The 26,503-nt window shown below is 43.3% G+C and overlaps 1 protein-coding gene and 1 long non-coding RNA gene across 5 annotated transcripts in view; one reads left to right on the forward strand and one right to left on the reverse strand.

The window, feature by feature from the left end:
• Positions 1–26,503, reverse strand: part of synpo (synaptopodin) — a 102,157-nt gene that overhangs the window by 21,476 nt on the left and 54,178 nt on the right. The window contains exon 1 of one of the 3 annotated variants that reach the window (XM_087995117.1): positions 22,442–22,528. The exons of the other annotated variants lie outside the window; for them this stretch is intronic. Coding sequence (XP_087851243.1) covers positions 22,442–22,451 — 10 coding nt within the window. The 5' untranslated portion in view covers positions 22,452–22,528. Of the gene's footprint in view, positions 1–22,441; positions 22,529–26,503 lie in introns of those variants that run through there. 3 annotated transcript variants of the gene reach the window in all.
• Positions 755–20,659, forward strand: LOC122556447 (uncharacterized). 2 transcript variants are annotated; one of them, XR_006313540.2, is made up of 4 exons: positions 755–1,569; positions 3,233–3,332; positions 18,811–18,992; positions 20,171–20,659. It is a non-coding gene; the product is annotated as an uncharacterized LOC122556447 (long non-coding RNA). The 2 variants fall into 2 exon arrangements; XR_015759695.1 differs by lacking the exon at positions 755–1,569 and having other exon boundaries at positions 1,583–3,332.

Genomic DNA, 26,503 nt, shown 5'->3' on the forward strand with positions numbered 1-26,503 from the left:
AGTAATTATATTCAGAAAGGAGACTGAATGTGAAACTGACTCAACAGAATCACAGGGCTTTTACAGTGTCAAATGAGACTATTTGGTCCATCATGTCTACCAGTCCTGCCTTTTCCCTGTGACTGCAGTCTTGTGGAGAGATTGAGGGATTTTTTTTTTAGATTAGATTACTTAGTGTGGAAGCAGGCCCTTCAGCCCAACAAGTCCACACCTACCTTCCGAAGAGCAACCCACCCAGACGCAAAATCCTCTCCTACATTTACATCTTCACCTAACACTACAGGCAACTTAGCAGGGCCAATTCACCTAACCTGCACATTTTTGGACTGTGGGAGGAAACCGGAGGAAACCCACGCAGACAATGTGCAAACTCCACGCAGATAGTTGCCTGAGGCGGGAATTGAACCCAGGTCTCTGGTGCTGTGAGGCAACAGTGCTAACCACTGTGCCACCCATTTGAGTTAGTCCCAATAATTTGGTAACATTTCCGAGAGATCTTCACCTGACTTCAATCTGTATTGAAAATGTTTTTTCTTCTCGTATCTTTAATTGGTTTTAGCACGTGGATGAACACCCCATTTGCAGCCTCCATTAATACCTTGATGGCGTTGTAGTTCACAGTGTGGCACAGGAGGTGCACACTGACTAAGATCAGGCAGGGATAAGTTTGCTTTGCCTGACAACATTAATGCTTTAGTCATGTTTTTTTAACAACAATCCAACTGCTTCACTCACATTTCTCTCCAGTGCCAAACTGCGAATGTATTCAATTTCTAAAATCAGTTTCACTGCTTGACATGGTGATCTCCTGACCTCGAGGGTAATTGCTGCATCCAAATAGCGGGAAACAGTTCTTCCAAAACATTCCACAGTTTCCTGGCCACTTCAGCCTTTCTACAATCTACAAGGCATAAACCAGGAGTGTGATGGAATATTCCCCACATGCCTGGATGGGTTTAGCTCCAACAACACTCCGAAGCTTGACACCATCCAGGTCAATGCAGCCGCTTGATTGGCATCACATTCACAAACATCTAAACCCTACACCATCAATGCCCAGTAGTAGCAGTGTGCACTATCTACAACATGTATTGCAACAATTCACAAGACTTCTTAGATAGCACCTTCTAAACCAGCAACTGTGATTATTTGGAAGGACAAGCGCAGCACATAGGAACACCAGCACCTGCAAGTTCCCCATCAAGCCAAACACCATCCTGACTTGGAAATCCATCATTGTTCCTTCAGTGTCGCTATGTCAAAATCCTCTCCTACAGCACATGGACCGTAGCAGTTCAAGAAGGCAGCTCACCACACCTTTGAAGTGCAGCTAGGGACAGGCAATAAATGCTGGACGTCAATGTTATAAGAAGGCATGTTATATTCATTGCAAGAAGTTGTCACCTGTGACTCAGACAGCAGTGCATATCCCTCTTTACAGGATTGAGAGTTCAAAACTTGAACACAGTCCAGACAGAGACCCTGGAGTCAGCACAGAGGGAAGTGCTGCACTGTTGGCAGTTGTCTTTTGAATGATCCCTTCAGCTATGATCTCATCTACCTTTGCAGGTGAGACAAAAAATACCACGGCTACAATTTGAAGAAAAAACCGGAGGGTCTACCCCCACTCCTAGACACCTTTAACCTTCAACGACAGTGCAGCAGTTAACAGAATAACCTCGATTATCCGAACATCAGTTATCCAAATTTCAGATTATCTGAACAAGATCTCAAGGTCCCATAAAAACGCTATCCATTATCCGTACAAGTCATTATCTGGACTCTCAGTTATCCAAACAAAATATTCCCCACCCGTCTCGTTTGGATAATCAAGGTTGTTCTGTATGGAGTTATGAAAACTGCTATTTGTGTGAGTTTGCTGTGCACAACTTGTGTGTTGTTTTCCTGCGGTCCATCAAAGGTAAAATCACCAGGTCATGAGAGAGGGATGATAGATGGTGGCTTAACCTGATGGTCGCCACTCCTCAGGCAAGGGGATAGGTTGAGGAGAAGAATCCTTCATGGTAACCTGATCAGGATTGAACCCATGCTGGTGCCATCACACAAGCACATCACATCTAGCCAACTGAGCTAAAACAATAATAGAAATTGCTGGAGAGACTCAGCACGTTTCGCAGCATTTGTGGAGAGACAGAGAGAAAAAGCACAGTTAACATTGCTAGTTTTGTCAGCAATTTCTGTTTCAGATCTGCATGTGCAATTTTTTATTTTATTTCGGCCAACTGAACTGAACCCCCCCCCCCCCCCCCCAACCACCGGAATCCAAAGAAAAGAAGTAACTTCATCGGTCACAGGACACTCTGGCAGTAAAAGGCGCTAGGTAAAGGCAAGTTTTACACTGTCCGAAGTGACCCGACTGTGCTAACAGGAGGTGGCGCCAGACTATGCTCAGAAATATACACAGGGCCAGTAAACACGGAGTTTGAACTTTACTTTGAACCAAGCGGAACAAAACACGAGTTTCACCCATCGCTTTTAAACCTGTCATCGTACAGGTCCAAAGTTAAAAGGCACACAGATCCCCAGGAAATATGGCACAAACACACCAAGACCCATTTCACATTGTCATTCCTCATCAGAAATACTGCACTCCAAACACTCCAGCTGTTAGACCACTCCTAAAAGTACAGATCACGAATAACCCTATTGTTTTTAAAGACACTCCAAGTTATTTAAATCCTAAACTGCTACCTCAAACTGGGAACTCTTAAATTCTGTAGTTAAACTAAATACTGAGTCTATTAGATCTTTTAAGAATCACTTATGACACTATTTTCACGCTCTCCAAATCAGCTGAGAAACGCTTACAGTTAAGGTTTCAATTCATTTTGTACTTTCTACAAACTTTTTTACTAACATTTTGAGAAGTTAAGTTCTCTGAGGGAGAAAAACTGTTTCCTGTTCTAAATATTAACTTTGTTTTCAATAAAGCCAAAAATTGGTAATTTTTTTAAAACTGCTTTTAAGAAAGAACGATTGACTTTGTGGAAAGGTAAAATGTAAAAAAAAAAGTTACTGACTGTCAGGTTTCGAATATTTGATCTTACCCGTTCTCCCAATAGCTGAGACCAGAGTGTAAAGTCACCGCCTGCTTTGTTGCAATTTAACTGTACCGTTTGCAACGCCCTTTCTTAACCCTGTTGCTCCTGCTATCGGATGTCCCAGCAACAAATGCATGTGTCTGTCAGACTAACTTTAACTTTCCTCACAGTGGAATGAAAGAGGGGTAATCTACGGATGCATCCTCTACCAGCCAGCAACAGCGATTCTCTCCGAATGGGTCGCACGCACCTTCTTAAAGCAACAACGGGGTAGGACGATCAGAGTTATCTGTGTGTGTGTTTTCACCTGAACTTTGATAAGTGTTTTCCGGTCCCCGCCCTCATTCCACAGAATGGGTATAGTGCACAGGAGGAGGCCATCCGGCCCGCGCTGTCTGTGCCGGCTCTCCCAATGAGCATCTCGCCCTGTTGCCATTATCCTGCCTTCTCCCCGTCACCCAGCACACCCCTTTTCAAATTACTGTCCCGTTTCTTCTCGAAAGCCTAGATGGATCCTGCCGCCAGCAGACTATCACGCAGTACACTCACTAAACCCTACCCACCAGACCAGAGGATAGGAGCAGCAGTAGGTCATCCAGCCCATCGAGTCTGCTCTGCCATTCAATTATATCATGACTGATGCGATAATGCTCAAGTCCACTTTGCTGCCTTTTCCCCGTTACTCTTGATGTCCTGGCAGATTAGAATCTATCTCTGCCTTGAATAGACTTTATGGCCGATCCTCACCAGCCCTGTGCAATTTTCCAAAGTTGCAAATATCAGTTTTGCTTCTTTAAAACCATGCCCTCTTGTTCTTGGTTCTGTCATGAGTCTCCCTCACCGTTCTTTCCAGATCTCTCCTGATTTTGACTACTTCAATCAGGTCTCCTCTTAACCATCTCCTCCAAGTAAAAGCAGTCCAGCTTCTATAAGTCACTAATCTATCATTACCTGGCAAATGTCTTTACTCACAACAACAACACAAACTTGCATTTGTATAGTCTCTTTAACTGACTGTTAAGAACATACCAAACCATGTACTAGGTGTGCTATTAGGCAACATTGCACTGGGCTCAATCAATGCCTAGTAAACTGCCTAAAACTTGTACAAGGAGGTAGGTTTTAAGGAACTGAGGGGAAAAATGTGAAAAGCTTTGGGAGGAAGTTAATGTCAGAGGATGTGCACGCAGTGAGAATGAACATTGCACAGAAATTGCAGAGTTGGAGGGCTGGATTAGTTTTTGCCCAATCCCAAATAGACCGAGTTGGGGGGCAGTTGAGTTAATCTTGAAGCAAATTGAATACCTCCTGCGGCTTCTGGTATATACATCCTTTACAAAGATGATACCTGGACTTCAGAGGTTACGTAATGAGGAGAGATTAGACAATTAGGACTGTTTTCTCTAGAATTTAGAAGGTTAAGGAGTGATCTAATCAAGGTCTTCAGGATATTAATAGGGTAACACAGGATTCATACAGATAACCTGTTTCCATTGGTTCTAGATTCTAGAACCGAGGGCATAGTCTGAGTATTAGAATTCAGGAGAGATGTTTGAAAAAGCACTTCTATACGTAAAGGGTAGTGGAGGTTTGTAGCTCTCTTCCTCAAAAGGCAGTTGATGCTAATTCAATTTTTAAATTTATACCTGAGATAGACAACCTTTTATTAAGCAACGGATACGGGCCCAAAGCAGCATTTGGAGTAGGCCAAGATCAGCCATGATCTTACCTAATGGCGGAGCAGGCTCGAAGGGCTGAATGGCCTATTTCTGTTCCCATATACATTCACAGTGTAACCCTGATTGTACATTTACACTGTCTGAGGGCTCCACAATTTACAAACGTCCAATCTACGAACACTCATACTTACAAATGCAAGCCTATGCAGGGGTGTAATTTTAAAGACCTGACTTAAAAACATTTCCTGTCCTTGCAAATAGCTGCTTTACATTCTCCTGCAATGTGTTCTTACTTGCTGACAAATCGACTTGTGAACAGACTCCAGAATGAGTCACCAGTGATGTACAGAGTTTTGAGGATGGTGTACGTAAAAGGCATTGAAGTGTTCACTCAGCTTTGATTATTTCAAATGATGGAGCAGACTCAATGGGCTGAATGACCTACTACTGTTCTTATGCTCCCAAAGCATTGTTGGACATTTTGAGGTTGTGAAAGGCACTATAGAGATGTAAGTCATTAACTCAATTGCTTTATACTTTAACAAATTTGTATTTTGCTATAAATCCTTGTGTTAATTTAAAAAAAAGCTACCCGAGTTTTAATCTTTCAGTTCTTGCACAAGCAGGGAACTAATTCAAATGGAAAAGCAAGTGACTTTCCCCAGAGTCCAGGGGACATTATTTATCCCTCAGTCAACATTACTGCAAAGAAAACCGAACTTACGATCTGGATATTATCTCAATGTGATTATTGGGATCTGTCTGTGCATGCATTATCTGCAATGTTTCCCTACATTAAAGCAGTGATTATACTTTGAAATTGTGACTGTCGCTGTCAGGTGCTGTGGGAGATTTGGAAGCCCTGAAATCTTTTCTTATGAATACATGTTCTTTCCTGATTGACATTCCTGAACCAGCTGGATTTTTACAAACATCCGTCACATCTACAAGGCCAATCTTATCCATTGCTAGTCCATGCGATTGCAGTGGGATTTGAACTCTTGGCTCTGTGGGGCTATTAGTCTAGGAGAGTTACCGACAGGTGACCGATATGCTCTGTCTTGTGAGTGAGTGTCAGGGATGTACAAGGTCTCCAGATTTATTTCTGGTTTTCTGTTCAGTGAGCTAATCACATTTGGTTTGAGGGAAGGGAAATGTGTTCACGTGGGGGCGTTAAACTTTGGAAAGGGATTGGTGAATGGCTGCAGGACACAAATTCCACAGAAGTTTTCAAAAGGCAATCGGACATAAATACATGAGAGGATGTGAGGGAAACATGAAGGGTGGGACTTCTGTGAGGGACTTGACAAGGTGGATGCAGAAAGGTTGTTTTCTCCTTGTGGGGAAGTAAAGGGTCTCCCTTAGAGAGTAGTGAATCTGTTCAATTCTTTACCCCACAGGGCTGTTGAGGCTGTGTCGTTAAATATATTCAAGTTGACACAAACAGATCTTTAATCAGTAAGGGAAGCACGGGTTCTGGGGAAATGCAAGACAGTGGATTTGAGGATTGTAAGATAAGCCACAATCTCATTGAATGTTGGAGCAAACTGGACGGGACTGAAATGGTCTACTTCAGCTCCTACACCTTATGGTCTCTCTAATTGATAGCATTTCCCACTCAAGTTCCAGTCTCCTTTTTTTTTCAGATTTCTTCTTCATCTTGCCTCTCCCTCTCCTCCAGCCTCTTAACTCTTCAAAATATCTGTGTGCCTAATTTCAACTGTACTTTCAATTAACTAGTCTGAAAGCTCTGAAATTCAGTTCCTGAACCTCTCCATCTGTCTATTTTGTCCCTTTAAAAGTTCCCTTAAAAGTTACTTCTTTGACCAAGTGTTTGTCCCAATAGCTTATACTGTGTCTCGTGTCATACTTTGTAATGATTTATTATATTAAAGGTATCATATAAATATAGTTGTTGTTTCAAAGAGATTGCCAGGCATGATAGCTAAACTTCCTCTTTTTGTGTTGTAAGAGTAAATAAGTCCGTGACTCACTCCAAAAAGCCTCAGTGTCCTCAGTTAGACCATAAGTCCATGAGAAATTGGAACAGGAGTAGGCCATTCAGACACTCCAACCTGCTCTGCCATTTGATAGGATAATGCCTGATTTGATATTCCTCGCATTCATTTTCCTGCCGTTTCCCCATAACCCTTAATTCTCTGACTGATCAAGAATCTATCTATCTCAGCTTTAAATATACACAAAGATTCTGTCCCCACATTTCTCTTTGGCAAGAAATTCCAAAGACACTCGTCCCTCTGAGAGGAGAAATTCCTCCTTGTCTTAAATTGGCACTTCTTAATTCTGATAAGAGCTTTGGCAGAGTTAGATGGGGCAGAGGGAATGTATTTTACTCTTGAATACCACTCTGGGATCGTTATGTTATGTTACAGGGTTGTAGAGACTAGGGTTAGAGTCTGTCAAATTTAGAAGATTTAAGTCGCTCTTGTGTCACATTGGTACTGACCCTACCTCTAGCCACAAGGTCTGAGTTCAAGTCTGAACCTGCTCCAGAGTTGTGTCACAACATGTCTGAACCATTTGATTAAGACAACTAGAAGATTAAGGAGCAAGCTACTGTAATATAAAGGATTTGATAAGTTAATTAGAGAGAAATTATTGTCTCTGCTGGAAGCAGGCCAGAGTAAGAGGGTATAACCTTAAAATTAGAGCTGGGTGAGATGTAAGGAAGCACCCTTCATTCAGAAGGTAGTGGAAATCTGGAACTCTTTCAGTTCCAGGCCAATATTAATTGCCCAGAGGGCAGTTAAAAGTCAACCACATTGCTGTGGGTCTGGAGTCACATGTAGGTCAGACCAGGTAGGATGCTAGTTTCATTCCCTAAAGGACAAGAGTGACCTGAGTGTGCTTTTCTGACAATTGTCAATGCTTTTGTGGTCCTCATAAGACTCTTAAGTCCAGATTTTCATTGAATTCAAATTCCACCATGTGCTATGGCAAGATTCGAAACTTAGGTCCTTGGGCAAGCCGGGTCTCTGGATAAACAGGGAGAAAGTGAAGTCTGCAGATGCTGGAGATCAGAGTCGAGAGTGTGTTGTTGGAAAAGCACAGCAGGTCAGGCAGCATCCGAGGAGCAGGAGAATCGATGTTTCAGGCATGAGCCCTTCATCAGGAATGAGTGATGAAGGGCTCCGGCCCGAAACATCGATTCTCCTGCTCCTCGGATGCTGCCTGACCTGCTGTGCTTTTCCAACAACACACTCTTGACTCTGGATAAACAGCCCAGTGATAATACCATTATGGTGATAGAACCAAGGCAGGTTGATGGAGATAAGTCACACTTCCACTGTGATTGAATTAATTGGCAGAACAGGCTCAAGGGACTGAATGGCCTCTTCCTGATATCATGTTTCAAACTGAACTACTGCAACTATAAGACACAAGACGTCATTCACCTCTTGCTTATGATGTGGAGGAGCCGGTGTTGGACTGTGGTGGACAAAGTTAAAAATCACACAACACCACGTTATATTCCAACAGGTTTATTTGGAAGCTGGTGCTATTGGGCTATAACCTGGAGTTGTGTGATTTTTAACTCTTGCTAACGTTGAGCCATGCATCAGCTAACTCCCTGTCCTCCGCTTTGCCTCCCCTTTGCGCGTTTTAAATATAGGCCATGGTCCATTTGTTTAAAAGTCAAAGATGTTGACATTTTGCTGACCCTTGCCTGACCCCAGGAAGAAATCGCTGCAATTCTCAACCTGTCCCCAGTGATTGGCTGTTGGAGCCACATGGCCTGGTGAATATATTAGCTTCAAGATTCCCGTTGACTGAGTGTTCCTGGCTGTCAGGTTAAAATACCAGCTGGCAGCCAGCAATCTCGCTGTTTACGGCTGGTGTCACTTTGGGTGATGCATGAGTGTAAGCAGCTCACAATAATGTATGTGGCAGTCTCCTCCTCTTCTTTCTCTGTACTTATCTCTACCTGTCTACGTCCCCATCTGTTTGTGCCCCACAATGTTTCCCTGCTTCAATCCACCAGTCCAACAGCACATACCAGATGTGAAACATAAGAACACAAGGAACAGGATCAGGTCATTTTTAATCATTAAATCATGGGATATGGGCATCACTGGCTAGACCAGCATTTATTGTCCATTCCTAATTGCTCAGAGGAGAGTTAAGAGTCAACCACACTTTAACACAAGCTATAGGAACAGAACTAGGCTATTCAGCCCATTGAGTCTGCTGTGACATTTGTTTTGCAGCCCCATTCTCCTGCTTACTTCCTGTAATGTAGGCCAGATCCGGGTAAGGAATGCAGATTTCCTTCCTGAAAGGATATTAATGAATTAGGCAGGTTTTAGCCACGATTGATAATAATTACATGGTCACCATTTGCTTGCTGTTTATTCTCTTTACCAAATTCAGGTTTCACCATCTGCCATAAGTGGGATTTAAACCCATGTCCTCAGAATGTTGGATCTGGAATGCTAGTCCAGTGACATTAACCTATGTCTCTGGCTAACGGTTTGGTCCCTTGAGCCCATACTATCATTCAGTAAGATCATGGCTGATCTGATTGCGACTTTATCAACATTTTCTTGTCTGTCCCCCCCGCTCCCCATTACCCTTGACCCCCTTGTCAATCAACCGCACTACCCTGTGGCCGAACACTTCAACTCCCTCTCCCGCTCCGCCAAGGACATGCAAGTCCTGGGTCTCCTCCACTGCCAAATCCTAGCCACCCAACACCTGGAGGAAGAACAGCTCATCGTCTGCCTTGGGATCCTCCAACTACACAGGATCAATGTCAATTTCATCAATTTCCTGATCTCCCCTCTCCTCATCTCATCCCAGATCCAACCCTCCAACACACACTCACACCCCCGACTATCCTGCTCCTTGGATGCTGCTTGACCGGCTGTGCTTTTACAGCACCACACTTTTCGACTCCCTTGTCAATCAAAACTCTGTCTAACTCAGCCTTGAAAATATCAGTCTCCATAGCTCTCAGGAGGAGAGAGCCACAAACATTACTGGGCCTCTGGGAGAAGAAATTCCTCTTCATCTCCATAATAAATGGGTGACCCCTTATTTTGATTTTGTGACACTGAGTTCTAGATTCCTACATGAGGGGCAACATCCTAGGAATTAGCCTTGTGATGTATTTCTGAACTGCTTCCAATGCATGTACTGTATATCTCTCTTAGAATAATCACAGAAGGATTATGGTACAGAAGAAGGCCATTTGGCTTATTGTACCTGGAAGGCTCGCTAAATGAGCATCATTACATAGTGCCAATCTCCTGTTTTCTCCCCATACCCTTGCACATTATTTCTATCTAAATAATCATCCATTACCCTCTTCAGTGCCGCAATTGAGCCGGCCTTCACCACATCTCCGGTAGTGCATTCCATAACTTACAATGTGAGAAAGCTTTCCTCACTTCACCCTTGCTTCTTTTACAGTGAAGTTTATGCAAGGAGACCAAAATTGCACAGAGTACTAGGTATGGTCTTATCAATGCCCAATCCAGCTGCCATAAGAATTTCCCATGTTCTGATGACACCTTAAATTTGGCACCAGGTCAAGGGGATCTCCAGACACCCAGCATCAGTGATGTCAACTACTAAGTATGTTGCCAATCACGTTGAAGTATCCATAGATGCAGTCAACTAGGAGGTTAAAACCATTTAACATTCTTTACTTTTGATTTACAAATTTAGGTTAAAACAAATGATTGGATTAAGCTGAAAGCTAAAATAACAATAAACCTTAAATAATATAAATAACATGATGGAGAAATGTTATGTTACACAAATATAGAATTAATCTTTTAGGGCCAGTAGGAGTTGTTGGCAGTGTCATGACTGTAATTATAATTTCTTTCTTTTTATAAATAAGGCTAATCAGTCTTTTTAAGACCCAGATTCATACAAGATGGCTCTCAGACAACACCAAATTTAACTGCAACCAAAAGAATTAGATAGTGATGTGTTATCTCAGCATTAATGACATAAAGGGAGATATTTAGAGTTTGATTAGACGACACAATACATCCTTCTTGATGTACAAACATTCAAAGTTCCTGAAACTGAAGGACACAACAAGAAATTCCAGCATAATTAACTTCTTTGCTGGGTGAAGCAATTACACATTTAAAAGTGACAATTTTACTTTAGCTGTTAGAAGTGAGAAGCATTTTTGGTGAGATGATATGAAGAGCACAAATATAGCTTCAGAGATAAATGTTTCTGAACAGGGACATGGGCTTCACTGGCTGGCCAGCATTTATTACCCATTTCTAGCTGCCCTTGAACTGAATGGCTGGCTAAGTCATTTCAGAGGTCAGTTGACTCTGCTGTGAGTCCGGAGTCACATGCAGGCCAGACCACATAAGGATGACAGATTTCCCTCCCTGAAGGACTTTAATGAGCCAGATGGGTTTTTCTAATAGTCAGCAATTTTTTTCATAGTCATTTGTAGATTTTTAATTCCAGAACTATCGAAACATAGACGATTCCGAGGGAGCTTGACAGGGTGGATATTAAAATGTTCGAGGTAATGTTATGAAACATTAAAATTTCAGTGGGTTCTCTACTGGATAGATTCTGATACAACATCTCCTCTCACAGTGGAATCTAGAACTGGAGGTAGGGTGAAGTTGGTGGTGGTGTATGCACAGATTAAAATGGAATGGAATGTTTTCTTTTATTACAAAGGGAATGGAATATAAAAATACAACTGTACAGGGCAATGATGAGAACACTCCTGGTGTATTCCGTACTCCTTAACTAAAGAGGGAGATGCTTACATTTGGCGGTAGTTCCAAGAAGATTCACTTGACTGATTCCTGAGGTGGAGGGTTGTCTTATAAGAAAAGGCTCTTATTTGCATTGGGGTTTAGAAGAATGAGACGTGATGTTAAGCAAACATGAGATTCTGAGGGTGGATATTGAGAGGACTTTTCCCCTTGTGTAGGTGCTTAGCACTAGAGGGACACTGTTTCAAAGCGAAGAGTGTCCTACTTAAGATGAAGATGAGGAGAAACGATTTCCCTTGGAGGCTTATTTGTTTTTGGCCTTTTTGTCCCTGTGGGCAGTGATGGTTGGGCTATTGTATGTACTCAAGGTTGAGTGAGACAATTTTGATTGACAAGGAAGTTGAGGGTTATTTGGGGGGGGGTTGAAGGATGATGCAGGCAGGAAAGTGTAGTTAAGATCATAACCAGATCTCATCAAATAGTAAGCAGGCTTGGGGGGCCCTAATGACCTTCTCTTCTTGAAGTCTTGTGGAGAAGAGATGGAGATAGCAATACAGTGCTTGTTTTAGGATTCTAAAGAGACTGGATAGCATCAACCATGACAGGCTATTTCACCTAGCCTCTCCAGGCTGGCGGAACCAGAGAACACAGAGGTTAAATTTGTAAGTAATTTGCAGAAATATATCAGTGAATGAACAGTCAGGCTCTGGAACAGGCTTCCTCAGGGAAACAGTCAAACCAGATTGTATTCATTAGTTCCATTGTAAATTAGATTGATTTCTACCAGGAAATAATTTTTCCATACTATGTACATGAGTTATTTTGAGAATCACATGGAATTCTCTGCCCGGGAGAGGAGGTCGGGGTTGGCTCATTGAATATTCTTAAGACAGATGACCTTTGACTCCACGTCAGTCGAGAATCTATCAAGATGGGGTGGGGTGGCGTGGCAGAAAGTGCAGTTGAGGCCACAATCTGTTCAGTCATGAATGCCAGGTTGACAATTCAATTGGGGCCTGTTCCTGCTCCTCGTTTGTATGACACGTTGGGTGCAATAAGATTTAGGTGGGACAAGTGAACTTTGGTTCCCAAAGCTTTCCATCAGTAGGGTTTCTTCAGCTCATGTGCCTGGATCTGTTATTAACTTACTGATAGTGTTTGAACGCTATGGTTAATCAGCAACTTCTTGGATTTTATGTCTGTTAGGATGGTAGAAATGGAACTGGTCAAACCCTAGTTGAGAGATTGCTCTGGTTTAAGGATGCAACCGTTCCTTGGATGCTGAGGTACTGGTGGGTGGGAGGGGGGATAGGTAGGGTAGTGTAGTGTGCGCCCTGTAACATGCCACTCACATTAAGTCCATTATCCACTCATATGCCCGCAGCCTCCCGTGGACCTCTTAAAAACCTCATCCTGTTTCCGCTGGTTACAGCCTACACCAAGTCAGGCAGCTCTTACAATGTTGGCTAGTAGTGGGTGAGTTGGCAGCTGCTCAGTACTGTACCTGCTTAGCAAAACCACCGAACCCATCAGAGAGCCAGTCAGTGCAAAGCTGAGAGAATGCTGCACTGTTGGCCATGCTGCCTTTGGATAAAACATTACATTGTGGCTCCGTCCTCTTGCACCCCATCTTCATCTCAAGGGATCCCACACCATTCTTCAGACAAACATCAGGGCCAATTACGCTGGTACTTTGGTTAAATATTTGTCCTTTAACAGATAACCACTCATTGTCACATTGTGGGATCTTGCTGTGCTGATTTGGCAGCCATGTTTTTTATTTTAAAAATCACACAACACCAAGTTATAGCCCAACAGGTTTAATTGGAAGCACACTAGCTAGTGTGCTTCCAATTAAACCTGTTGGACTATAACCTGGTGTTGTGTGATTTTTAACTTTGTACACCCCAGTCCAACACTGGCATCTCCAAATCATGTTTTCTATTGGTAGCAGTGACTGTACTTCAGAAAATGATCGGAAAGTGCTTTAGGATATCCTCAGGTGGGATGTGAAAGGTGCCAAGCAGAGACCGTCACATTATGCCAGTGGGCAATGTTAAGTAATCCAGGTCTCCCCAGGAGTGTGGGCCTCTTGCTAACAGCCTAAACTTGGGGTCTGTGGTCACCGTTACCACATATAGGATGCTGCTGACTCATTCCATGTGTGGTCTTCAGAGTCTTCTGGGAAAGGAAAACAAACTGTTGAGTGGGGGGTTCCCCTGAGAGTTCCCCTGAAAGTTCTGTTCTCTGAGCATTGAGGGATTTTCCCCAAATAAAGTAATACTGAATTGTAGAATGAGGCAGCACGAAAGGGGATTGTTCAGCGCATTGTGCTGCTCTGTCCAGCACAGTTAGAGGGGTGTTCCCCAATTACTCTCACTACCCCCTGCTGTTTGTCTATGGTCCTGCAAATATGTCCTCCCTCAAGGATTTACTCAATGTCATCGGGACAGGTTGATTAGAAAATAGTTTAATTACAGAAAGACATTTCAATGATTGGCTGTGATTGTCTGGTCTTTACGTACATTACTGATCTATGGTAGCCTCACAGTTGATTGTTTCAACACTGGCATCAACAAGGTGACCATTTAGCCCTTCAAACCTGGTCGAACATTCAATTAGATCATAGCTCATACCAAATTCATTTTATTCGTTTGCTCCTCATTTCTTGATAGCTCTACTTTTCCAGCACCAAGAAGAAGATTAATCGCCATCAGTCTTGAAAAGTTCAACTGCACAGTAGCAGCAGTGTATAAGATGCACTACACTAACTCACCAAGGCTTCTTATCATCAAAGCTCCCAAGCCCATGACCACTATTATCGAGATTGACAATGCAGTAGAAACATGGGAGCATTGCCACCTGCAAGTTTCCCCCAGCCCAATCACCATCCAGACTTAGAAATTATCACCATCCCTTCACTGTCGTTGGGTCAACATCCTACAACTCCCTCCCTAACAGCAGCGGGAACTGCAGCGGTTCAAGAAAGCAACTCACCACCATCTTCTCAGGGGCAACTAAAGATGGACAATAAATGCTAGCCCACCTAGCAACATCCATGTACCATGACCAAAAAAGACCCCAAATTCAACAGCCTTTTGGGATTGGGAGAGAATTATCACTGGCTTCTGTGAAAAATGCACTTTCTGTCATCTCTCCTGAACACACACTGGTCCCAATTGTAAATTTTTCCTAATCAGCCTGTTCAGAGATGTTATGTCAGCCTTCTGGAGCAGGTGGGACTTGAACCTGGGTCTCCAGGCTCAGATACCTCCACGCCACAAGATCCTAAAGAACTTAAGCATTGCAAGCCCAACATTTTCACACAATGCCATCTCCTCTGACTCGCTCTAATTTTAAGATTATTTAAATACTCCTTTATGCTGGACTTTATCACAGGAGAAAGTAGTTTATCGCTAATTACTCTATCATTTTTTTTGTTTAAATTATTGTAAATACTTCACTTAGATTCTTCCCTAATCTTCTGTATGGGAGAGAATCCAAACCAATTAGGCAATTTATCCTTGCCATTTCAAACCTTGAAGAAATTCTCTTAAAAAAAGTCAATTTCTGCAGCTGACTCATTGATTTCTTACACAGATATTAAGAAGGGAATTATTCTGTGGTTTTAAGTAAACATTTTATTGGATTTATTCGCAGGAATAATTGCCTTTGCTTCAACTTCCTTCTGTTTTTCTCCTTGAACTTGGTTTCTCTGGGTCAGATTTTCCAAGAGATGGCAATTATAGTCCGATTGCCCCCAGGTTTTTATCTATTAAGGGATTGCTCCACATTTTCAGCAGGAAGTTCTGACCAAAAGCAGAGCATGCCCTAAATCCAGCTGTGTCCTTGCATTGCAGGATAGTCGATGATGGGGAAGTGGGTTGAAGGTAAGCCATGTCCCCTAGCTCACAGCAGTAGTTGCTATATTTTTTGATTTAAATACCCAAATTATAAAGAGCTAATTTCACAGCTGCTTTGAAAGGGTAAATGTGAGGTTAGGCTCTGGGTGCTCTTGGGCAGTATGGTGGCTCAGTGGTTAGCACTACTGCCTCACAGTGCCAAGGACCCGGGGTCAGTTCCACCCTTAGGTGACTGTCTGTGTGGAGTTTGCATATTCTCCCCATGTCTGTGTGGGTTTCCTCTGGGTGCTTTGGTTTCCTCCCAAAGTCCAAAGATGTGCAGGTTAGGTGAATTGGTCATGCTAATTGGCCTGGTGTTCAGGGATGTGTAGGTTAGGTACAATATAGGATAGGGGAATGGGTCTGGGTGGATTACTCTTCACAGAGTCAGTTTGGACTTGTTGGGCTGAAGGGCCTGTTTCTATATGAAAGGAATTCTAATTCTAAAAGATGCCAAGTGGGTAATGTGCTGAAGTGCCCAGTGGGTAGACTGTCAGGGAAGTAGGCTGCAAGATGCTGAGGGGTCAGGGCGTGAGGGCATGGAGAAGGCAGAATGCCAGTTGACTAGGGTCCCAAGTGAGTAAGATGCCATTGAGTCTTGTTTAGATGCCAGTTGCAAGATGGTAAGGGCACTGGTTAATTGAGGGTTTCGGGTGGAATGAGTTGGGCAGAGGTGTATCAGATCCGGGGGAGAGGGGAGGTGTCTGCAGACATGCCGGGGGTGGAGGTGGGGGTGTAAAATGAATAAAATATATTCTTAAAACCACGGAGAAAAAAATTTCCTTTTTAACATCTTTGTAACAAGTCAATGAGCCTGACCTTTTTCTAAGAGAATATTTTCAGTATTTCAAAGGTAGGGGGAATGTTCTGGCAATGGCCATGGACTCTGTTACATTGGACATTCTGAGGGGTTCTGATGCACACCTCCCATCAACACTGCAGAGAAAGTCTTCCTGGGCATCAGAAAATCTGGATCCTCTCTTTTCTGGCTTCTTCCATTTTAAAGTTGTCTTCCTTGTTTTCAAACCCAGCCAGCTACAAGTCAGCTACAGGTCATTCCCTCCCCCCTCCTCCAGCCTGACAAATTTCAGCCATCCCTGTTTTTCTCTCATTCTGGTTTCTCCCACATCCACCTCCCGCCATTGATTTCAGTTGCTGCAACATTGGAGGTCATCGCGTCAGCTCAGGAATTCCGTTTGGAAAGCTCTTCTCCTCCTTCTCTTCCTTGAAGATGCTCTTTTTAAATCTATCACTTTGGCAAAGCATTTGGTCTCCTCTTGTAATATTCCATGTTGCTCAGTGCTTTGGGTTATTGTATAGAAGCATAAAATTCCCTACATTGTGGAAGCAGGCCACTCAGTCCTTTTAGTCTCCACTGACCTGCTGAAGAGCATCACCCCCCCCCCCCCCCCCCCCCCCCCCCCCACCTTGTCCCTGTAATCCTGCATTTCCCATGGCTAACCCACCCAGCCTGCACATCCCTGAACACTCAGGAAAATTTAGCCAATCCACCCTAGCCTGCACAACTTTGGACTGTGGGAGGTAACCCAAATACCCAGAGGAAACCTATGCAGACACAGGGAGAATGTGCAAACTCCACACAGACACCTGAGGCTGAAATTTGAACCCATGTCCTTGGCGCTGTAAGGTAGCAGTGCTAACCACTGAGACACTGTGCCATCCAGGGGTGCTATGTGAATGAAAGGTGCTAATGTTGGTGATGGGACAATTCCAATCATGATATGTGTAAGGCAGAGGAGAACTTTAATCGTGATACGAACCATTGTCAAGTTGCTCGGGCACCACCAATTCTCATGGGATCACAAGGTGAGGATTGTGTGATTGACCCTAATGCCGGGGTCTGGGGGAACTTATACCTCCTCCAGGAGAAACCATCATTCAAGAAAAGTGTGCAGATATGAACCAATTTTCTAAAAATCAGAGTCTGCTTGGCCAAGCTATTGCAATGGAATGCCTCAGCAGTGAAATTCAATTGATCAAATACAAATGAGTCACTGTTGGAATATGGGTGAGGCAGTGGGAGTAGTCACTGAATGAGTAATCCAGCACATCAGACTTCTGGGTGCAAGGGTTAAAGTCCCATCATGACAGATGGTGGAATTTGGATTCAACAAAAATCTCGAATTTTAAAAGCCATCCTAATAGCAATCAAAATTCACCAATTTCTTTTCAGGGAAGAAAATCTGTTATCCTTACCTAGTCTGGCCTACATGTGACTCCAGACCCACAGCAATGCGGTTGACTCTAAACTGTCCTCCAGGCAATTAGGGATGGGCAATAAATGCTGGCCTAGCCAGGGATGCCCACAATTCATTACCTTCACTCTGTCTAACATTCTGTAAGATCTGCTCTTATAAATAGAGCAAAGAACAGTACAGCACAGGAACAGACCCTTCGATCTGCCAAGCCTGTGGCAACACATGATGCCTTCCTACGCAGTCCATATCCCTCTATTCCCTACCTATTCATGTATCTGTCCAGAGGCCTCTTAAATCTTGCTGCCGTACACACGTCCATTATCATCTCTGGCAGTGTATTCCAGGCACTTACCACCTCTGTATTAAAGAAAACTTGCCTCTCACATCACCTTTAGATTTGCTGCCTTTTACCTTAAACCTGTGTCCCCCAGTAATTGATGTTTCTACCCTGGGAAAATGTCAATTAAACTCCATGTATGCACTTTGGTTTCATAAGCCTTTCGTATCCTTACCTAATGAAATCTATCAATCTCAGTTTTGAACTTTTAATTCCAGTGTGAATTGCTCCTTACAGACATGATGCCTGGATTCTGGGCTCCCTCAACCCCCAGCTAGAGGAAATAATTTCTTTCTATTCATCCTTTAAATACATTTGATTCGATCATCCCATTAATCTCTACCCTTGAGGGAATATAAGATTAGTTTATGGAGCCAGTCCTCATTATTTAGCCCTGGTGTAATTCTGTAAATCGATACTACACCCCCTCGAAGACCAACAATGCGCTGAGTGGAATTTAGTCTGAGTGAGTGAAAGCTGACATCCACACTATAATTTCATGTGAGTAATCTTTGGAGTGGAACTAATTTTTGATGTTTTGTGTATAATCTGTTGCAGTGAATTCACTGTTCCCTTCCTCTAGGGAGACTCCATCAGTGTCATGGCCCCTCAGGGCTTGCATTTGCAAAGAGCCTATCAACACCTCAGAAGGCAACAAAGCAAGGGTGATGTGAGGCAAAAACATTTTCACCTCAAAGGGGCATTGCATGACTATTAGATTAGATTCCCTACAGTGTGGAAACAGACCCTTCGACCCAACAAGTCCACACTGACCCTCCAAAGAGTAACCCACCCAGACCCATTTCCCTCTGACTAATGCACCTAACACTATGGGCAATTTAGCATGGGCAATTCACCTGATCTGCACATCTTTGGACTGTAGGAGGAAACCGGAGCACCCGGAGGAAACCCACGCAGACACGGGGAGAATGTGCAAACTCCACACAGACAGTTGCCCGAGGCTGGAATCGAACCTGGGTCCCTGGTGCTGTGAGGCAGCAGTGCTAACCACTGAGCCACCATGCCGCCCAACTATCTGGGCAAAAGGCAAGAGATTGGCATAAGGTAAATGAACTAGTGTGGGCATGATGGACCAAATGGCCTCTTTCTGCACTATAACAATTCTGTGATTCTGAGTTCCACTTTACAGACTGATTTGGGGTGTAATCATTGTTGCAGAGAAGTACAGTTGTCAATGTATACACCGCAAGTTAGTTGGGAGGTCATGTTGCAGCTGTAAAGGACATTCGTTAGGCCACAATTGGTCTACTCTGTGCAATCCTGGTCTTCCTCCTATAGGAAGAATGTTGTGAAACTTGAAAGGGTCCAGAAAAGATTTACAAGGATATTTCCAAGGTTGGAGGGTTTGAGCTATAGGGAGAGACTGAATAGACTGGGGTTGTTTTCCCTGGAACATTGGAGGCTGAGGAGTGACCTCATGGAGGTTAATAAAATCATGAGGGGCATGGATAGGATGAATAGACAAAGTTTTTTCCCTGGTCTGGGGGAGTCAAGAACTGAAAGACATAGGTTTAGAGTGAGAGGGGAAAGATATAAAAGGGACCTAAGGTGCAACCTTTTCACACAGAGGTATGTGTATGGAATGAGCTGCCAGAGGAAGTGGTGGAAGCTGGTACAATTACAACATTTAAAAGGCATCTGGGTGGGTATACGAATAGGAACAGTTTATAGTGATATTGACTAAGTGCGTGCAATTGGGACTAGATTAATTTAGGGTATCTGGTCGGCATGGATGAATTGGACCGAAGGAACTGTTTCTGTGCTTCAACATCTCCGACTATAAATTCTCACAGAGAAATATGATAAATGATAAACTGGGTTGATTGTGTCTTGAATATTGATTTCAGGACATCAGGGAAAACTGCCCTGCTTGGCTTTGAAAGTGACCTTGGCATCTTTTACATTGACTGAAGAGAGATCAAATGGTTGAATATCTTATCTGAAAGATGGCACCTCCAAAGATGTGGAGCTGCGAGCGAGTTTTGAGAAAATTTGTAGCTCAGGTTAAGATTCTGGATGTAGGTTTGCACACTGAGCTAGAAGGTTCATTTTCAGACATTTTGTCCCCAGACTATGTAACATCTTCAGTGAGCCTCTGGACAAAGCACTGCTGATGATTCCTACTTTCTATTTATATGTTTGGGTTTCTTTGGGCTGGAGATGTCATTTCCTGTGGTGATGTCATTTCCTATGGTGATGTCATTTTCTGTTCTTTTTCTCAGGGAGTGGTAAATGGGGTAAATGTGGAGCTGCCTTGGCACTGCAGTGAGTGCCAGACTGGATCCTAGATTCAGGACTGTGGAGTGTGCCTTAAGCCAACAGCTACCTGACCTCAGAGGCAAGAGGACTACCTGTTGAGACAGAGGTGGACTTACACTGAGAAATAACTGAATCTCACGATTGAATGAATAGGAAAAGAATCCACAAGATTACAACCCTGTCGCCTCATTAAAACCATCCAACCCCTCAACCTTTTATGCGCTTTTTTTGGCTCAATAAGGGCAGAAGAACAAAAGGAATGCTTTCCATCACATAAAATCCCATCTGGTAAAGTCATTTTCCTGAGCAGGGCTGTTTATTTTCTCTCTAACTGAAGCCTCCTGCTTGCGGAAAAAATGCACGGACTCTGTAAACTCGGATGCGTATAAAAATTTTATATCTTTGAAGGAGGGGTTGTTACTTTCACTATTAAAGATGGAAAGGAGAACAAAGACTTGCATTTGTATAGTACCTTTTACCAGCTCAGCAACACCATTGCTTCCCTCCCCCCACTGTCACCCCACCTAGAAGGTATCACAGCCAACAAAATATTCTTTGAAGTGTAATAGTCACTTGTAATATGTGCAAGCAATCACAGTTTAGAAAGAGAAAACACTTTTAAAATAAAGGTGACTAAATTATGTTTGCATTGCTATTATGGAGAGAAAACTGGCTACAGAACAGCAAACAGAGAATAGAAATTAAACATAATTACTCAGACTTGGTTACATGTGGGAAGTGGCGTTCAACAAGGATCAGGACTGGGACCACGGCTGTTCACTGTTTACATTTTAACAACTTGGACTCAACAATCAGAAGCAATCATTTCCAAATTTGCTAACACATGGGAGGACCGTGGCAAAACACAGGAAGACAGTGGTAAGAAAGGGAGTGCAGTTTTTTAAAAGGGCTGCAGCAGAAATAAGGGAGAGGTTTTGAGAAGAATAAGGAAAATTAAGAGTCCAAATGTGGAAGTGAAACAGCGACCTGGAGTACAGGTATCAGTGAAAGTACAGACACAAGTTAATCAGGCCAGAAAGGAAAAGCAGATTTAACCCTAGAGTTTGTCTCAGAGGAGATGCAGTATGTCAGGACCCTGACTCTAAGCCAGAAGCACTTCAAGACTTGATGGCCATTGAAAGTGGCCAAACAGATTGAGTACCAACCTGTAAATCCTTCCCAGACACGTATGGTTGGTGGAAGGGGAGGTGTAAGCATGAGCTGACTTCAGAAGAAGATAAGCTCCGTCTTGATGAACAGAATAGATTTCTCACAAAGTACTTACATCTGAGTTACATGATGATCTCTTGTGAGACAACACACACACACCTTGAGACCATAGGAACAGGTGTAGGCCATTCAGCCCCTTGAACCTAATGCATCATTCAGTAGGATCATGGTTGATCCAAAACTCCTGACGTCCACTTTCCTGCCTTTTCCCCTAAACCCTTGATTCTCCTTAAGAGTAAATGCACATTATCATCTCAAAAGATGAGGGCAACAGATACAAGGGAACACCACACCATGTAGATTCCCCTCCAAGCCACTCACCATCCTGCCTTGGAAATATATCGCTGTTCCTTCACTGTAACTGGGTCAAAATGCTGGAATTCCCTTCCTCAGGGCACTGTGGGTCCACCAACTGTACATCGACTGCAGCGGTTGAAAAGACAGCTCACCACTGCCTTAGTAATAAGAGTTCAAGAGGTGTATGGCACCGAATGGGGCTCTTTAGCCCATTAAGTCTGTGCCAGTCAAAAATAAGCACCTCCCCATTCTAATCATGTTGTCCTGTGGTCCTCAAGGACAATTAGGGATGGGCGATAAATGGAGAGAGATGCTCACATCCTGTGAATTAATAAACAAGAAGACTCCCTCGCTAAGTGTACTGTAGTTTAGCTACACCAGATGGACAGCAGCACTTCAATGTGGTGATTCACTGCTAGCTACTTTGTTGGAGTGTCCATATCTGATGCATGAATAGAAAAGAATATAGAATAAATGAGCAGGAGAGGTGAGTTCTTCCTGGGCTGATATTCATCCTTAAACTGATGGCATTAAAACTTACCTCATTGTGTAGGATCTTGCTCTACAAATTCTGGTTTCATATTTCCTACATTATGACAGTGACTGCACCTCAATCAAAGCACTGCATTCACTGTACAGTGTTTGCAATGCAGTCAGACTTTCTTTCCTCAATTTGTTTCGTATTGTTCTAAACAGTGGAATCTTACCAAGGACCATTAATAAGTAACAACAAGGCTTCGTTCTTTCAGCGCTGACTCGGAGGAAGTTGCCTCGAGGAGGGATCAGCTGGAATCTTCATTGAAGGGATCTGTCTGTAATCAGTTGCAGATGTTAACGTCAGCTGTATGCAGTAGAAATTCCCTGTCAATGATTTGTTTCTGGGAAGAATGTGTTCCTTTAGGAACTCCATTTGAAAGCCTCTGACAACCGCATGGATGAATTGACTTTTTCATTTGGAGCTTGCCTCAAGTGTAGACCCCAGCTTCAAAGTTGGAGTGAGCAGACAGCTGTCTTTGGGGGAGGCAATGGCTTAAGCAATTAATTAAGAGACCCATGTAATGTTCTGGGGACCTGGGTTCAAATCCTGCTTTGGCAGATGGTGGGATTTGAATCCAATTTAAAAATAAAATCTGGAATAAATAATCTATTAATGAGCATGAAACCATATCAACAAATTTTTAAAAATCCATGTGGTTCTTAATGCCCTTCAGGGAAGGAAATTTGCCATCCTTACCTGGTCTGGCCTACATGTGACTCCAGCCCCATAGCAATATGCCCTCTGAAATGGCCTTGCAAGCCGCTCAATTCAAGGGTAACTAGGGGCTAGGCAATGATTGGCGACCAGCCAGTGTTGCCCATGTCATGCAAGTCTTGAATATACTCAATGATTGAGCATTCATTGCTACCTGTGCTGGAGACTTTCAAAGACTCACAAGTGCAGTGAAGAAATTTCTCCTCATCTCAGTCTTTAAAGACTGGCCCTTATCTTGAGACTTTGACTGCACCCCGTCCTTCCCCACTGATGAGTCACTCTTCAGCCTGGGACAACAGCCCTTAGAAGCTATCCTGTCAAACCCACTCAGAATGTTCTACACGCTAATGAGATCTTCTCTCACTCTTGGTGTAAGTCAGTGATGATACTCCCCAGGGAGCAGTGTGTTGTGTTTGGATGGAATGGATGCTGCATGGTTCGCTAGCCAACCACAAGGTGGGGCACTTTGTGGAGGGTGTTCATGCTGTGGAGAGCTGGAGCCATTCCTTTAGAGGACATTCGCAGGCCAAAATAAGTAAGGAAAGAGGGAGAAGTACAGACCCAATGGATCGAAGGGCTTCTGCTGAACTGTACGATTGTATGACTAAGTTGTTTTGCAAACATTCACAACATTTCATTGCAACACAATCAAGGAATTTGTTTGTTATCCAATTCTATTTTCAGTCTTATCCTCCTACCTTTACCCAGTCTAATTTACCTTGTCTTCACTTCCTTGACACCACTGTTTCATTTCTCATCTGAACCTGTTCCCTTTTGTTTTCTTCAGTTGCAAATCCCCTGTTCTTCTTGATTCAACTTTCACTGGATTGGAATCTAGATTTGTTGCCTCGTCTCCTACCTTCATCTATTCTTTCCTAGAACTTCGAAACTATGGGTCTTCTTAATTCCCAAGAGAGTCCCCTGCAAAGTGTAGAACAATCCTCAAGATTGTGAAAGTCTTTCCCCTCTCCCCCATTGTCCCCTCCAAGCTGTGGGGCAGCTCACTTTTTCCCAGTCTAGTCACCCTCATCCTGCAATATTCCAAAACCCATTCTTAGCTTTGCTTGACCATTTGATGGATCTCACCTTTTCTCTTGCATTCCACTCCCTGTGGTGGTGTTTGAAATAAGTCCAAACTTCCTACTTTTCATAGAAAAGTATTCAGCTCCAACTTGTGGCACAGAGATCCAGCAACCTTTCATTGAGCTCCGTCGGACTAGTTATAAATAGTTCCTGTGAAGTACTTTTATCTTCTTTTTATTGGTTCACTGGTTTAATGATTAACATGAGAGGAGTGGGTCACTGAGCTTTGACCCTGTGCAGTGCTGAGGGCTGTACTCGGTGAGTCTCAAATTTGGAATCTCTAAATCAGGAGACAGCCAGGTAGATGCAGGTGGTAGCATAGTGGTCATACCACTGGACTGGTAACCCAGAATAGTGTGTTGGGGAATATATCCACCCCTCACCTGGTGCTGTTATGACATGGGTTGCTTTCATACAATCACTAATTCTCACCTACTTCTAGACCCTTTATCACATTAGATGGGTTGCTTTCAGTACAGCTCATTTATTCTCTCACACTCTTAGCCCTTGTTAACACTTATTCAGCTCCTCTTCTGTACTGGCCTTTTATCCATAATACCCTTGTTTACTTATCCCTTTCATATCTCTCTCTCTATGGCTTCCATCTTCACCTATGCACTCACCTCCCTTTCTCCCTCCCCACCAACCTCATCTTCAGCATACCTTGCTGCTAACAGTTCTGATGAAGAGTCACTGGACTTGAAGTGTTAATTCTGTTTTCTCTCCACAGATGCTGCCAGTCTTGCTGAGTTTCACCAGCATTTTCAGATCTCCAGCAACTGCTATTCTCTATTTTGTTATGTTCATGCACGGGGGATATGGGTTCAAGTCTCACCACAACTCCTGATGAAATTAACATTTAATTGCAAGTTATTCTCAGTAATAGTGACCACACAGCTATCATAATAATCCATCAGGTTCCTGCCATTTAGGGAAGGAAATTTGCTGTCCTTGTTGTTTTAGCCTACATGGGCAGGGATGGTTGCTGGATGTTCCAGGTTTTAGACCTTTAAAAAAGTACAGGGAGGGGGTTAAACGAGGAGCGGGAAGTAGCATTGTTAATTAGGGAGTGTCATCATAGCTGCAGAAAAGGAGGTTGTTGAGGGGAGGGTTTGTCTACTGAGTCAGTATGGGTGGGTCAGTAACAGAAAAGGAGCAGTCACATTATTGGTTGTTTTCTATAGACTCTGCAATAGCAGCAGAGAGATGGAAGAACAGATTGGACAGCAGATCTTGGAAAGGTGCAAATGTAACAGAGTTGTTGTTATGGGTGACTTCAACTTTCCCAATATTGATTGGAACCTCCTTAGTGCAGATGGTCTGGATGGAGCCAATTTTGTCAGGTGTGTCCAGGAAGGATTCCTGACTCAATATATAGATAGGCCGATTAGAGGGGAGGCCATATTGGATTTGGTGCTAGGCAATGAGCCAGGCCAGGTGTCAGATTTCTTGGTGGGACAGCATTTCAATGACAGTGACCACAACTACCTCACCTTTACCATATCCATGGAGAGAGATAGGAACATACAGTATGGAAAAGTATTTAATTGGGGGAGGAGAAATTATATTGCTATTAGACAGGAACTGTGGAGTATAAATTGGGAGCAATTGTTCTATGGGAAATGCACAACAGAAATGCAGAGGCTGTTTAAGGAGGACTTTTTGTGAGTGTTGGATAACTTTGTCCCACTGAGTCAGGCGAGGAATGATAAGGTGAAGGAGCCTTGGATGACAAGAGAACAGGAGTTTCTCGTCAAGAGGAAAAAAGAAACTTACTTAAGGTTGAGGAAGGATATGGCACAGCTTTAGAGGATTACAGGGTGGTTAGGAAAGAACTCAAAAATGGGCTGAGGAGAGCTAGGAGGGGGCACAAAAAGGCAGGAAGGATTAAGGAAAACCCAAATGCATTCTACACTTACATGAGGAATAAGGGAATGATCAGAGAGAGGGTTGGGCCAATCAGGGATAGTAGAGGGAACTTGTGCCTGGAGTCTGAACAGGTAGGGGAGGCCCTAATTGAGTTTTCACTAGAGAGAGGGATCTTGTTGATAGTGAGAATGCTGTGGATCAGATTAATAGGCTTGAACAGATCGATATTAAAGAAGTGGATGTGCTGGAAATTTAGGGAAGTGTCAAGATAGATAAGTGCGCAGGGCCAGACCAGATATATCCAAGGTTACCACAGGAAGTGAGGAATATGATTGCTGTGCCTCTGGTGATGATCTTTGTGTCCTCACTGTCCACGGGAGTAGTACCAGATGATTGGAGGGAGGTGAATGTTGTTACTCTGTTCAAGAAAGAGAATTACAGACCAGTCATTCTTACGTCTGTGGTAAGCAAGGTACTGGAAAGGATTCTGAGAGATAGGATTTATGACTATTTGGAAAGCAGCTATTTGGAGGTATGGGATACAGGGAAATTTGGCTGTTTGGAT

The sequence above is a fragment of the Chiloscyllium plagiosum genome, unplaced genomic scaffold (assembly GCF_037043375.1).
Source record: "Chiloscyllium plagiosum isolate Xiang-an unplaced genomic scaffold, Cpla_swu_hap1 HiC_scaffold_16, whole genome shotgun sequence".
Taxonomy (NCBI): domain Eukaryota; kingdom Metazoa; phylum Chordata; class Chondrichthyes; order Orectolobiformes; family Hemiscylliidae; genus Chiloscyllium; species Chiloscyllium plagiosum.